This window comes from Theropithecus gelada, chromosome 4, assembly GCF_003255815.1.
Source record: "Theropithecus gelada isolate Dixy chromosome 4, Tgel_1.0, whole genome shotgun sequence".
Lineage (NCBI taxonomy): Eukaryota > Metazoa > Chordata > Mammalia > Primates > Cercopithecidae > Theropithecus > Theropithecus gelada.
In genome coordinates, this window is record NC_037671.1 from 149,705,485 (window position 1) to 149,721,112 (window position 15,628).

General features: G+C 40.6%; 1 protein-coding gene across 5 annotated transcripts in view; it reads left to right on the forward strand.

Annotated features, from left to right (window-relative positions):
- The first annotated feature begins 611 nt into the window (after positions 1-611).
- TPD52L1 (tumor protein D52 like 1) overlaps positions 612-15,628 on the forward strand; it is a 102,718-nt gene continuing 87,701 nt past the window's right edge. For 4 of the 5 annotated variants that reach the window (XM_025383920.1, XM_025383924.1, XM_025383923.1 and 1 more), the window contains exon 1: positions 612-920. In XM_025383920.1, the coding sequence (XP_025239705.1) occupies positions 902-920 (19 nt within the window). In that variant the 5' untranslated portion in view covers positions 612-901. The remainder of the gene's footprint in view (positions 921-15,628) is intronic. The other variant, XM_025383922.1, reaches the window with a different exon arrangement.

Here is a 15,628-nt window from a genome sequence, read left to right on the forward strand (position 1 = left end):
CTTATAGACAAGCAAAGAAAGTGGTCACTTGAGATAGAATCTACTCCTGGTGAAGTTGTTCACAGCATTGTTGAAATGACAGCAAAGGATTTATAATTACATACACTTAGTTGATAAAGCAATGGCAGAGTTTGAGATGACTGACTCCAGTTTTGCAAAAAGTTATATTGTGGATAAAATGCTATCAACCAGCATTGCATGGTACAGAAAAATCTTTAATAAAAGGAAGAGTCAATTGATGCAGCAAACTCCATTGTCCGATTTTAAGAAATTGACACAGCTATTCCAGCCTTCAGCAATCACCACCAGGATCAGTCAACAGCCATCAACATCCAAGCAATGCCCTCCACCAACAAAAAGATTCCCATTAGGTAAAGATGATCTTTAACATTTTTTAGAAATAAAATATCTTTTTAAATTAAGGTATGTACATTGCTCATTTTAGACATCATGCTATTGCATACTTAATAGACTACACATAGTGTAAACGTAACTTTTATATGCATTAGGAAACTGAAAAATTAGTGCAACTCGTTTTGTTGCAATACCCGCTTTATTGCGGGGGTCTGGAACCTAATCTGCAATATCTCTGCTGTATGTCCGTATAGCGCCGGGAGTGGGTGCCTTCCGCCCGCTGTGCAGAGCGCCGGCAGGTGGCGCCCAGCGGCGAGCTCTTTCCAGCTTGGTTTGGGCCAGGTGGACTGGAAGGGGCGGAGGTAACCAGAAGCGGCCAGTGGCTGCTGCCTGCGTCCCCAACCCCCTCCGCGCAGCGCTCGCGACACGCGTGCCAGGAGTGGGAGAGAGCGGCGGGGCCAGCTGCGTTCTGAGGCTGAGCACAGCTGCCATCTGCTCTGGGAAGCACCGGGGTGTCCCCGCAGCCCTCAGCTCGAAGTCAGCCACCATGGAGGCGCAGGCACAAGGTGAGTGGACGCCGATCTTCCCGAGAGTCAGGTCCTGGGGCGCGCATAACTGCTCTTTTCATGCACCTCCTAACTTAGCTCTCGGACAGAACAGACTGGTGCCATGCTACGCGTCTAGAACTCCACTCCCACCCGCGCCTTCGGTATAATGCCTGCTCCCCAAACTCAGGATTTGCTGTGGGTCTGGGGATCAGTAAAGTAACAGGGGATCCGTAAGTGGAGAGGCCCCTCCTCAGGAAATGCGCCGGTGGAATGCTCTACCATCTTCCGCAGCCAGTCGCCCCCGGCCTTCCCAACCTCGCGGGTGTCCAAAGGACCTGTTGTGTCGGGCCCGGAAAGCGTGTTTCGCTCCCTTTCCCTTGAGCGAGTGGGGAGGGAATGTGACTCTTTTCGCCCAGGGCCGTGGACTCGCGGCTTGTGGGTCCCAAGTTAGGGACTGAGGGGACCGTCAGCCGAGGGGGTGGCTCCGCAGCCCGGCTACGCCAGAGGCTTCCCGTGCGGGGACCTGCCTTCGGAGGCCAGGTGAACGTTACCGGCCCCCTGACCTCCAGCAGATTCACACATGAGTCCCAGTTTCCCGCGATCGGGGCGCGACCTCTGCCTCCCGTGGCGCACGGGGCCCCCGGCAACCCAGCTCCCTGCTCCCGGGCTGCCCGCCGGAGGAACCTGCGGTGGCTTCACGAAGGGCGGCCTCATATCTTGGGGTCACACTTGAACAGGGTTGGGGAATTCCGATGACACCGTTCAAGAATGGGGGTAAACGGACCGTGGAAAGGGGCAGAGGTGGGCGGATGTGGAGCGAGAGACAGTTGGGAAGGAAACGGACTCAGTGGTCTACCTTGGGGAGCAACGCCCAGAAGGTATGGCTTGCGGAGTTCAGCCTTTAAGGCAGTCATCGCCACCACTCTTACACTGTAGGAAACTTTGTGTTGGCTCTTAATATAAATAAAATCCCATTAAAAAAAAAAAAAAAGAGGTTCATGACCTGATGCGCTCGCCCTCTAGGGGCAGAATGCCCTGAATGAGTATGGGTTGGCGAGTGCGTGGGCCTGGAGTCGCCCAACAGGTTTGCTGCCAGGATTACAATTGTCTGAACAGCACGAACCTTACTCGTTTGTTCCATCTGCCTAGGTCCTGCCCATAAAGCTGCCGCTACCCATATTCTTTCCTCTATTATGTAGATAGGAAAGGATAATTCAACCGAGGGTGCGGGCTGTTGGTCAAATTCAAAAGCAGAGGTCAGGTTGGAGGCCTTCACACCAGAACTGAAGCTGGTGGGAGCAGCACCGGAGCTTTCCAACCTGACTTGCAGATTAGAATTTAGAGAGTCTTCAATACTGGCCTTGGCCAACCTCATCCCAATCAAACTGGAATCTTTGGAGCCTGAACATGGGTATATTTGAAAGCTTCCGGGGTAATTCTGTTAGTGAGGTTGGAGAAGAACTATAGCAGATGGGAAGCATTCATACAACTTCTGAAGACATCCGAAACTACAGACTGGTAACCACTGGTGTCACTGGTTTGCTTTATTGCTTTGCTTTAGTTCCAAGATTTACTTAACAAATATTTCAGTGCTTTCCTTTGCCAAGCACTGTGCTAAGAAGAGCAAAGACAGACTTGGTATCTGCTTCATAAAATTTGCAGTAGAGGAAGAGACAAGTATTAATTTGATAGCTATTTGAAAAATAACGTGTAAAATCACTGCATGCTAATGCTAAGAAAGGGCCTCATAGTGCAGCGAGAGCCTGGAAAACTATAACCCTAGTATGCAATAATCAGAAGAGCAGATTGTTTATTGTGTGCCTGTCTCTGTTCTTTGTGCTTTGCGTGTATTGATGGACTCATTTCCTGTGCACAGCAGTCCCATGAGGTAGTTCATGTTCTCATTCCCATTCTACAGAGAGGAAACAAGCATGGAAGGTATTAGATTGTTACAAAAGTAATGGCAATTTTTGCCACGACTTTTTAATAAATTCCTTGTTTACAGCCAGATAGGTAAAAAGTAGCAAAGTTGATGCTGTGAGGGACTCATTCTCACTCAAAGCTTATGACTTTTGGAGGAAAGGTAAACTTCAGTCCCCACCTGAATCTCCAGCTGCCCTGTGGTGCCCTTCCTTTCCCCTCATGACTGAACGGAACCTTTGGGTGTAAAGAAGACTAGTAAAAAGGCAAATGGATATGAGAAAAGTGAACAGATTTAAGAAATAAGAGGCCAGGTGCAGTGGCTTACACCTGTAATCCCAGCACTTTGGAAGGTCAAGGTAGGAGGATCACTTAGAGCCCAGGAGTTCGAGACCAGCCTAGACAACATAGAGAGACCTCATCTCTACAAAAAATAAACAAAATTTGCTGAGTGTGGTAGCATGTGCCTGTAGGCCTAGCTACTTGGAAGGCTGGAGTGGGAGGATTGCTTGAGATCAGAATTTTGAGGCCACAGTGAGACAAAATCCCATCACTGCACTCTAGTCTGGACACAAGTGAGACCTTGTCTCAAAAAAAAAAAAAAAAAAAAAAGACAAAAAAGGCCAGCCACACCTGTAATTCCAGCACTTTGGGAGGTTGGAGGAGACAGATTTTTTTGAGCCCAGGAGTTTGAGACCGGCCTGGGCAACATGGTGAAACCCTGTCTCCACAAAAAAATACAAAAATTAGCCAGGTGTGGTGGTGCGTGTTGTATCCCAGCTATTTGGGAGGTTGAGGTGGGAGGATCACCTGAGCCCAGCAGGTCGAGGCAGCCGTGAGCTGTGATTATACTACTGCACTCCAGCTTGGGTGAGAGGGCAAGACTCTGCCTCAAAAAAGATAAACAGAAAGAGAACAACAACAACAACAACAACAAAAAACTTAAGAAAAGTCAAAATTGGATTGAATGTGAAGGAGGGCGGTGTCAAGGATGACCCCAGCTTCCTACTTGTACAATCAAATGGAAGATACTTACCTCTTAAATCTTCATTTGCCTAGCATTTTAAGATTTTCATTTTCAGAGTTTTTGTTATTTAGCAAGCAGACATATTGAGTTCTTTAAGAAAAAACTTCTCACAAACTGTTTATAGCATATATTAAAGATAAATCTTTTTTTCCACTTGCACATTTTTCTGGCTAAATGAATGATTTCCCTCTTAGATTCCAGATAAGACAGTTGTGTGATTTTCAAAGTGTAAGTTTCCACCTTCGGCACAGTTTATTTTAGAATTTAGATATCTAGAGCGGAGATGGCTTACCTTTCTGCCCGGTAATCTAGAGACAGGTAAAGATAAGTGAGGTTAAGCAGGCAGGTGCTGATGAGTTGTACCTCATATTGTCCAGGAAGCCACCAAGGCGTTATGGACATGATTCGCCCATATAGCTCAGTAAGTGCAGCAACTTAGTGTGCTAGAAACTTTCCCATAAGTGAAATTATGCAAATATGTTCTTTGGCTTTGTAAAGTAATAGATTACTTCCAGCAAAACAAGAGAACTTTCAGGGGCGGTGGTAGGACAGAAAACAGGAAGTGGGATTATGAGTGGAGCGGTTCACTGAGGAGAGCTGGAAAACAATGTGGAGAGAGATGTCCACAGGAGAATGGCATTCCTATTTGCTTTCCACTGGTACCACATAATTTTGCTTTAAGATAATTGATGTGTTAGAGAGGGAATTGGGTTAGAAATGTAGCATTTTCCTGAAACATATAGTAGTCCTTTAAAATAAAAACTTCCTGATCCTTTTAAACTACCCTTCAATATGTTATTATTCTAAATGGAAATAACTTTGTTTTTTTTGCCTTTCCCAATGTCTTTAATGTTACAAGGAAAACTGTCTCTTTTTAACATTTGCATATATTCAAATTAATAACTGTGTTAGTTTCTTATTGCCACTGTAAAAATTACCGCAAACTTTGTGGCTTAAAACAATAAAAATGTACTGTCTCATAGTTTGAAGGTAAGAATTCCAAAATCACTATCATTAGGCTGAAATCAAGGTATCGGCAGGGCTGCCCTTCCTCTGGAGGCCTTCGCCTCTGTCAGCTTCTGTTGGCTGCTGACCTTCTCGGGCTGCGTCACTCCAATCTCTCTGCCTCCACGGTTACGCTGCTTTCTCTTCTATTAGTGTCAAACCTCCCTCTGCCTCTCTCTCATAAGGACACTTGTGATTTCATTTAGCGCCTACCTGGATAATCCAGGATAATCTCTCTCTCTCTCTCTCTCTCAAGACCTTTAACTTAATCACATCTGCAAAAGACTCTTTTCCACACAAGGTAACATTTCCAGGTTCCGGGAGTTAGGATATATTTAGGAGCCATTATTCAGTTTAGTATAATAATTATTTTTTATATTCAGACATCCACTCAAGAAGATTCTCAGATGTCCATGAATGAAATAAAGCAATAAACATCAGATGCATCCTACTGTTTGCAAAGTCCTTTAAATGAAAATGTTACATATACCTTTCATTGTACTTTGCTCACAGAACATTAATATAATTGTATCTTGTTTCAGGAAGTAATAAGGCAGTTTATATGGATACTTGAAATGCAACAAGATAATGTAAATTTAAAATAGATGAAAGAAAATAAATGAGGATAAGAAGAGAAAAGGAAGCAAGGGATGAAGCTCTAGAAAAATGAATATAATCACATTACTTTTATTGATATTGCATGGAAAACAAATGATTGCTTTGTAAAGGAAGTATGGCTTTTTTATATAAAACAATAAAAGAACCGTTCTTCTCTCTGTCAAACAGCAGCAGGTTCAGTCTCTTATACAGGCATACCTTGGAGATAGTGTGGGTTCAGTTCCAGATTACCTCAAAGAAGTGAGTATTGGAATACAGCGAGTCACACAAGTTTTTTGGTTTTCTAGTGCATATAAAAGTTATGTTTATAGTATACTGTAGTTTACTAAATGTGAAATAGCATGATATCTAAGAAAAGGTACATACCTTTATGTAAAAGATCCTTTTTGCTAAAAATTGCTAACGATCATTTGTGCCTTCACTGAGTGATAATTGTCTTACTGGTGGAGGGTCTTGCCTGGATATCGATGGCTGCTGACTGATCCAGATGGTGGTTGCTGAAGGCTGAGGTGGCTGTGGCAATTTATTAAAGTAAGACAACAAGGACGTTTGTCACATAGATTGACTATTCCTTTCAAGAAGATTTATATATTGCATGTAATGCTGTTTGGTAGCATTTTGTCTGCGGTAGAACTTCTTTCAATATTGGAATCAATACTCTCAAGCCCTGCCACTGCTTTATCGACTAAGTTTATATAATTCTAAATCCTTTGTTGTCATTTCCACAATGCTGTGAACATCTTCATTGGGAGTAGATTCCATCTCAAGAAACCACCCTTTGCTTATCCATAAGAAGCAACACCTCATTCATTCAAGTTTTAGCGTGAGATTAAAATGTCATAAATTTAGTTACATCTTCAGGCTCCACTTCTAGGTCTCTTGCTATTTCTAACACATCTGCACTTCATTTCCTCCACTGAAATCTTGAACTCCTCAAACTCATTCAGGAGGGTTGGAGTCCGCATCTTCCAAACTCCTGTTAATGTTGATTTTTGACCATTTCCCATGAATTACGAATGTTCTTAATGACATCTAGAATGGTGAATCCTTTCCAGAATGTTTTCAATGTACTTTGCCTAGTTCCAACAGAAAAATCACTGTCTATGGCAGCTGTATTCTTATGAGATGTATTTCTTAAATAATAAGACTTGAAAGTCAGAATTTCTCCTGGACCCACAAGCTGAAGAGTGGATATCATGTTAGTAGACGTGTGTTAGCAATGTTAATCCCTTTGTACATCTCCATCAGAACTCTTGGGTGACCGTGTATGATATCGTTTGGCTGTGTCCCCACCCAAATCTCATCTGGAATTGTAGCTCCCATAATTCCCACATGTCATAGGAGGGAGCCACTGGGAGGTAATTGAATCATGGGTGCAGGTTTTTCCCATGCTGTTCTCGTGATGGTAAGTCTCAGGAGAGGTGATGGTTTTATAAAGGGGAGTTACCCTGAACATGTCCTCTTGCCTGCCACCATGTGAGACGTGCCTTCCATCATGATTGTGAGGCCTCCCCAGCCATGTGGAACTGTGAGTCCATTAAACCTTTTTTTTTAAATAAATTTCCTAGTCTCGGATATGTCTTTATTAGCAGCATGAGAATGGACTAATACAATTGTGTTATCAACCAGAAGTAATATTCAAAAAGAAATATTTTTTTCTGAGCAGTAGGTGTTAATAGTGGACTTAAAATATTCAATAAACCATGCTGTAAACAGTTACCCAGACTTTGTTATTCCATTTATAGAGCGCATTTTCTAAATCTATAGATTTAGTACACTTATTTATTTATTTATTTGTATTTGCATTTTCATAGATGAAGGGTCTTGCTCTGTTGCCTAGGCTGAAGTACAGTGAGATCATCATAGCTCACTAAAGCCTTGAACTCCTAGGCTCAAGCAATCCTCCTGCCTTAGCCTCACAAAGTGTTGGGATTACAGTCCTGAGCCATTGCGTCTGGTTACAGTTAGAATAATTCATAAGGACCTTAGAATTTTTCGAATAGTAAGTGAACATGTAACTTAAAGTCACCAGCTGCATTAGCCCCTAACGAGAGAGTCAACCTGCCCTTTGAAGCTTTGAAGCCAAGCATCGACTCCTCCTCTCTAGCTATGAAAGTCCAAGCTGACATCTTCCAACATAAAGCTGTTTCATCTATATTGAAAATGTGTTGTTTAGTGTAGCCACTTTCATCAATGATCTTAGCCAGATCTTCTGGAGAGCTTGCTGCAGCTTTGGCATCAGCCCTTGGTGCTTCATCTTGTACTGTTATGTTACAGAGATGACTTTTTTTTTTTTTTTTTGGAGATGAAGTCTTGCTCTGTCACCCAGGCTGAAGTGCAGTGGCACGATCTTGGCTCACTGCAACCTCCACCTCCAGGTTGATCAAGCAAATTCTCCTGCCTCCACTTCCTGAGTAGCAAGGATTACAGGTGACTGCCACCACACCTAGCTAATTTTTGTATTTTTAGTAGAGATGGGGTTTCACCATGTTGTCCAGACTGGTCTTGAACTCCTGACCTAAGGTGATCCACCTGCCTCAGCCTCCCAAAGTGCTGGGATTACAGATATGAGCCACCATGCCCGACCTGAGATGACTTCTTTCGTTAAACCTCATGAACAAATCTCTGCTAGCTTCCAACTTTTCTTGCACAGCTTCCTCATTTCTCTCAGCCTTCATAAATTGAGGAGACTTAGGACCTTCTCTGAATTAAGCTTTCACTTAAAGGAATGTTGTGGCTGGTTTGATCTATCCAGACCACTCAAACTTTCTCCCTATCAGCAGTAAGTCTATTTCACTTTCTTATCATTTGTGTGTTCAGTGGAATAGCATGTTACGTTTCTTTCAAGAACTTTTCCTTCACATTCACGACTTGAATCAAGAGGCCTGCTTTTGATCTATCTTGGCTTTCAGTGTGCCTTCCTCGCTAAGTTTAATCGTTTCTAGCTTTTGACTTAAGGTGAGAGATATGTGTCTCTACGTTTCACTTGAATACTTAGAGACTATTATAGGGTAAATTGTCATACTAACAATGTTGTTGTGTCTCAGACAGTGGAGAGGGCCAGGGACAGGGAGAGAGATGGGGAAATGGGTGGCTGGCAGAGCAGTCAGAACACACACAAGGTTTACTGATTAAGGTCACCATCTTATGTGGGCATAGTTCATGGTTCCCCAAAACAATTATGATGATAACATCGAAGATCACCAATCACAGATCACTGTAACAGATATAATAATAATGAAAAAATTTGAAATGTTGTGAGAGTTACTAAAATGTGACACAGAGACAAGACATGAGCACATGTTGGAAAAATGGCATCAATAGACTTTCACAACCTGCGGTTGCCACAAACCTTCAATTTGTAAAAATAACAGTATCTGTGAAGTACAATAAAGTGAAGTGCAGTGAGGTATGTCTAACTATTAAATTATCCAAGGAAAAAATTATTTTGTATTTTATGTTTCATATTTGAAATGTTACATTGCAGTTTAGGCAACATAATAATAAACCTCAAACTATGAAAGCAAGCTGATATATGTTTTGATTTATGATTTTTAAGAGTGTTATTAAGACTATTCATACTATTTTCAAAGTTGCCTCCTGTAGTTTTATTTCCTAGTTAAGTAAAGATTTTGAAATAGGTGATGATGTATATTTTAGATGAAGTCAGTCATTTGCAACAAATCATATACCATTGTTTTATTTTAAATTATTTTAAAATCTAATTATACAAATGGCAGCTATTATAGTACATGGGAACATATTTTGAATTGCCTTCCCTAGTATACACTTTATTAATTATCTGGGTAGGCAGAATCCGAGAATTTCTTCAAAAACTTGTAAGCAAAGGAGTCCATTTTTGTGGCCTATAATAAAATGTGCTACTTCATAATGTATAGTAAATAATAAACAAATACTTCAGCAGATATCGATTCATTAAATATTTTAACAAATACTTATTGATTACTGTAGTAATAGCAAATATTTGACAACCACATACTATTGGGAAGGAAAAGGACATAGTGATTAAGATCCCAGGATGAAAGTCAACTGCCTGGATTTTAATTCTGCCAAGTTACCTACCATTAATATGACCATGAACAAGTTATTGATTTCTCTCTATCTTGGTTTCTACATATGCAAAGTGAAGATAGTAATAGCTCCAATATCATAGGATTGACATGGGGATTTAACATGTTAATACATGCAGAGTGCTTAAAGCAGGGCCCAGCACATGGTAAGTAGTATATAAATGTTTGCTGTTGCTTTTATTAGCATATGCTGAAAACTTTGCATCCATTATTTTATCAAAACCTTATAATAACATCATGAGGTAGATACCTTTACTTTTAACTCATTTTATAAACAGGGAAACTAAGAGTCAGAAAAATTAAATGAAGAAGACAGGATTCAACTCCAAGTTTAATTGGGTCCAGGAGAATGAGCTTAACTGCTATACTGCACTGTGCCTTAATGTGTGCTGTGCCACATGTGCAAAGGGGAGGCTAAGATGAACTTGACATGGTGTCATCTTTTCAGGAGGATAGGCAAAAAAGAGTTGAGAGTTGTGCCTGTGGGTTAACACCTAGAACTAATAAGAGGACATATTTCCATCCTAGCGGGATTTTTTGAGTGCTAAAGTGCTAATTAGAGCTAATTCACATTGAGGGTGATAATAATATTTTAGTGTTTTTACAAATGTCAAATACCATGGCATGCGCTTTTTTAAAAAGCATGTTATTTAGCCAGGTGCAGTGGTTCCTGGCACTTTGGGAGGCCAAGGCGGGAGGATCACTTGAGCCCAGGAGTTCAAGACCAGCCCAGACAACATAGCAAAACCCTGCTTCTACAAAAAATAGAAATAAATAAATTGGGCATGGTGATGCATGCCTGTATTCCCAGCTACTTGGGAGGCTAAGGTGGGAGGATTGCTTGAGCCCAGGAGTTTGAGGTTGCAGTGAGCTATGACTGCATCATTGCACTCTAGTCTGGGCTGGACAAAGTAAGACTCTGTCTTTAAAAAAAAAAAAAAAATCCAAATATGTTATTTAATAAGTACAACAGGCCGGGCATGGTGGCTTACACTTGTAATCCCAGCATTTTGGGAGCCCGAGGTGGACGGATCACCTGAAGTCAGGAGTTGAAGACCAGCCTGATCAACATGGTGAAACCCCATCTCTACTGAAAATACAAACATTAGCTGGTGGGCACCTGTAATTCCAGCTACTTGGGAGGCTAAGGCAGGAGAATCACTTGAACCCAGGAGGCGGAAGTTGCAGTGAGCCAAGATCATGCCTTTACACTCCAGCCTGGGTGACAGAGTGACACTCTGTCTCAAAAAAAATAAATAAATAAAACCTACAATAATAATAACAAACTCACAAGGAAGGTAACATTTTGATTTTACAGATGATGAAACTGATTGACAGACTAGTTCCACAACATTCTCCAACTCATACAACTTGGAAGTGTTGGAGTTGGGATTTGAAATCAGAGAGTTTGACTTCATACCTCGAGATTTCAATTACCATTCTATAGGTACTTCGTATGCACAAGCAGTCAGTGTGCAAAGTTTTAAATAATGGTTTTGCTTTATTTTCTATACTATCAAAGACGCTTTAAAGGGGCAGAATTTAATTGTACAGTTCATTTCATAAGTGGGCAGGGTCTAAGTCTGGGAATATGAATGGGACTGGAGATCTTTAAGAATAATCCTTGTGACATGTCAAGTTGCAGGTAGAGGATGCTCATTTATCAACAGCTTGCTATTTTTGTTCTGTTTTCAAGAAGAAAAAATTCTGTAAACATCACATGACATGTGATTCTTAAATCAATACAGAGTTTTATCACCAGCTCAAACAAAAGTCAGTTCAAATATGTTATTCCTCTTGGTGTTCATCCATATTCAGTCATCTCAGGACTTTAAAATAAATAAAAGTCACAGGATCTGCATGCTTCTTTCCAGAAAGCATAATCTGTATTCTTCAATGCTAGCTGAAAGGGCTAATTGCAATGAGTACCCCAAAAAAGAAAGCATTTTATTGCCTCATGAACATTATAATTACTTGCTTACATGAATATGTTTTATTCATCTCACCATCTCCCAATCATATTAGCACAATATCTACTTTAAGAAAATATCTAATAAAACTGTTGAAAAAAATGAGCCATCAGTGGATTTGTCCTTAAGCTACTCTAGCCATCTCTGTGTTGAATTTTCATGGTTTGAAGAGGCAAGTGCAGGAAAGAGGGCATCTGCCTCAGCCATTGATCAGCTGGCATGCTCTCCATGCAGGCAGAGGTTCAGCATTACTGCTGTTGCAAAATGTCCCCAACAACACCGTAAACACAGTTACTTCTTCAATTTACTGAGTTAAGCTGATCGTGGTGGTAAGTGCTTATAGTCCCAACTAATCAAGGTGCTGAGGCAGTGGGATCACTTGAGCTCCAGAGCTCAAACCCAGGCTAAGCAAAATCCCTGTCTCTTAAAAAAAAAAAAAAAATTATATATATATGTATATAAATTATATATATTTATATATAAATATATATATAAAACTAAAAGAAAAAAGTAAAACAAGGAAAAATTTACTGAGTTACTATGCAGTTAAGAACATGTAAAAGATGACCTCAAAACGTGGATATTCGCATCTGTCATCCTACTTTTCAGTGAATATTTAAGCAATAAAGTGTAACGATTTAAAATATATGCATTAAATTGAGAAGCATTGTTAATGTACCAGGGAAGGCAGGAGAATATTTTAATGAATTTGAAATGGCTAAAAGGAAGCTTTGGGTCCTCAAGGAAAGATGAATTTTAAGCAGTTTCTCACAGTGTGAATCGTTTATAAGTGATGCATTTTGATGCAGAGGAAGTGAAGTTCCCAGAATAAAACCACAAATCTCCAAGAATACCCTTAGTCACCAACATATTGCTTCTTTCTCAAAAGGCAAAAATCTAGCACTTTGCTCTAGCCAGACCATGTACCACACACGAAAAATGCATGTATATGTTACACCTCATCTCCAAACTTACCTACGGTTATTTGTATCTTATACAAATTACAGTTTCCCTGACATATATCTAAAATATAGAAAACTCTTCAACTCCTTGGAAATACATTTTTCTTATAATTAGAGGTTTCTTTTGTCCATTAATAGCAAGAGCGTCTTGTCAAGGATCATGGAAGCAGAACTGATTCAAGATTAAAGAGATCTGTAAAAGTCATATGACATGTAATTCTCAGAACCAGTATCGAATTTTATCACCAGCTGCTAGGAAAAGTCAGTTCAAATATGGAATAGTTCAAATATGTTATTCTACTTGGTGTTCGTCCATACCCAGTAATCTCAGGATTTTAAAATAAATAAGTCATAGGATCTGCGTGCTTGTTTCCAGAAAGTAGGATTTGTATCCTTTAGATGTTGGCTGAAAGGACTAATTTCAATGAGTACCCAAAAAAAGAAAGCTTTTTATTGCCTCATGAGTATTATAATTACTTGTTTACATGGATATGTTTTATTCATTTAACCATCTCCTAAGCATATTCACGGAAGCAGAACTGATTCATTCAAAAGAAAAAGCCAATTTGGGATGGGGGTAGTGGGAGGAGATCTCTTCAGATCTCTCAGTTTTAAAGTCTCTGATGGTTGGATATTTGTAGTTTTTCACTGATTTTTCTCCCCTTCACATGAATGAGCAAAGAGCCAATAGTTCATTGTCTATAAATATTTTCCAACATTTTGTTTTCCAAAATGGACTCATTTATACATAAAGACATCATGGAAAGATGTTTTTTCTTACTGAAGGGTTAGGTCAGCCCTGGAAAGAAGTATAGACCTTGGCTCCTGTTATTCCTCTTTAGATATCCCAGGGTTCCAACAGGAAGTTACAAGATACCTGCACTACTTGTAACAGGTATCTTGCAAGTAGTGTAAGATACCTGGATGGGAGGAAAAACTTTTTTTCTACCCTCTTAGGTGAAGTGACTAAGAGCCTGTGAATTAAACTTATAGCAGACAGATTAACAGGAGAAAAAGCTTACAAAGTTACTTATTTTAAATTTTACTTGCACAAGGGTGTCATGGAAAGAAATGAATATCCCAAGGAGATTTGATTTTCTGTGTCATTTTACTACAGGAAAGGGAGGTGGAGAAAAGGCAATATTGAGAGAGCAAATGACTTCTTTTTTTTTTTTTTTAAATATAAATGGGCCCTTAGGAGAATAGATGGGAGATATGACAGTTTGTGACAATGTCTAGAAGAGAAGAAAGAGTTGCTCCCAGTGGGAGGAATTTCTGACAGCTGAGTTCTTTTGGGAACCTCTGCTTTTAGTCAGATAAAGGATTTCAGGAACTCAAATGCCTTCAGCTCAAAATAACTCTTATGTGCTGGGTAAGGTGGCTCAGGCCTGTAATTCCAGCACTTTTGGAGGCTGAGGCAGGAGGACTGCTTGAACCCAGGAGCTCAAGACCAGCCCAGGCAACATAGCAATACCTCACTTCTACTAAAAATAATAATTTTTAAAAATTAGCCAGACATGGTAGTGCCTGCCTCTAGTCCCACTACTTAAGAGACGAGGTGGGAGGGTGACTTGAGCTTAGGAGGCGTTCGTCCCACTGCACTCCAGCCTGGGTGACAGAGCAAGACCCTGTCTCGAAAAAAACAAAACAAAACAAAACAAAACAATGAAAAAAACACCTCTTATGGCAAAGTGGCATATTTTGGCATGGAAAATGCTGATCCCTTTCAGCACTCATCATTTGCTCATATTTTACCCACTATATGAAGGGCCTTACTGGAAAGGAAAATACCTGTTTACTGTTGGCCTACTGTGTATCTGGTGTGGCTTCATTCATTTCTAAGATGTTCCACCAGGCTCTCGTAGCCCATTCTCAACAACGGTAGCCTTCAAAGCAGGAAGTATATTCTGAGATTAGGACTTGTAATTTTCACATGACAATTTAGAGAACATGTAGAAATAAGAATACACATTCGGAAAGTGTTTGGAATATTGTTACAAATGTTTTTGAATGTTTTCAATTTTCAAAAAAACCTGCATGTAGAAAATATGAGAGTGCTATTCATCGGTCAGAAGACATGCGATTACATCGTGCAGTGCATCACACGTGCACTTTACAGTTCCTCCTACACGTAGGAGAAGACACCAAGACGCTGGCCCCGCCTTTACAGAAGCCACTGTGGCATCCACAGGGGAGGAAAGCCCCATACTCAGCAGTGAGCAACTTCATACATTTGCAAAACAAATCTTGTACTGAAAACACAAAACAAAAAAACAAAAAAAACCAGGGTGGATTGAGTAACAGTAAACTATCATAAAACATACATCTGAAAAGAGATTCAGACATACTTTTGAAAAGAATTAAAGTCACAATATATTTGCCACCTTGAATTAAATTCATTTGGTTATGGAGTTGGCGACTTCTTTCATTAAGTGATGGGAAAATAGATCGGTTCTATCAAGCACTGCCAGTTTATCACTTACTATCTCAAATCTTTCAATTAGACACAAACAGAACTTTGTACGACCTTTGCTAATGGAGAGCAACAGTAGAAAATTATTCATCCCACGTTTGGGGTAGTTACTATTAAATATGCTTGTTTTCAATGACCCAGGAATTCACAACATATGAAAATACAAAACCTATCTTATTGTGACATCTGGCCTCAGGAAGGGAAAGAACTTGGTGCCAGTGTTCTTCAACTCTTGATTCATCATAAGGGACTCAGTAACCTCTCCCCTGAGATGATTCCGAGACCCATCACAGGGGTATCTTCTCCTCTTAGTATCCTCTTCTCTCAGTACCCTCTCCCCTCAAATGATATCCTGAGACCCACCTCAAGGGGTATCCTCTCCTCTCAGTCCCCTCTCCTCTCAGGTGGTGTCCTACACCTGCCTCTGTAGAACTGGCTTCTGTCCTGTCCTTCTCAGGGTGTTTTTTGTTTGTTGGTTTTTTTGGTTTTTGTTTGTTTGTTTGTTTGAGACGGAGTCTTGCTCTGTCACCAGGCTGGAGTGCAGTGGCATAATCTTGGCTCACTGCAAGCTCCTCCTCCTGGGTGCACACCATTCTCCCACCCCAGTCTCCAGAGTAGCTGGGACTACAGGCGCCCACCACCACGCCCAGCTAATTTTTG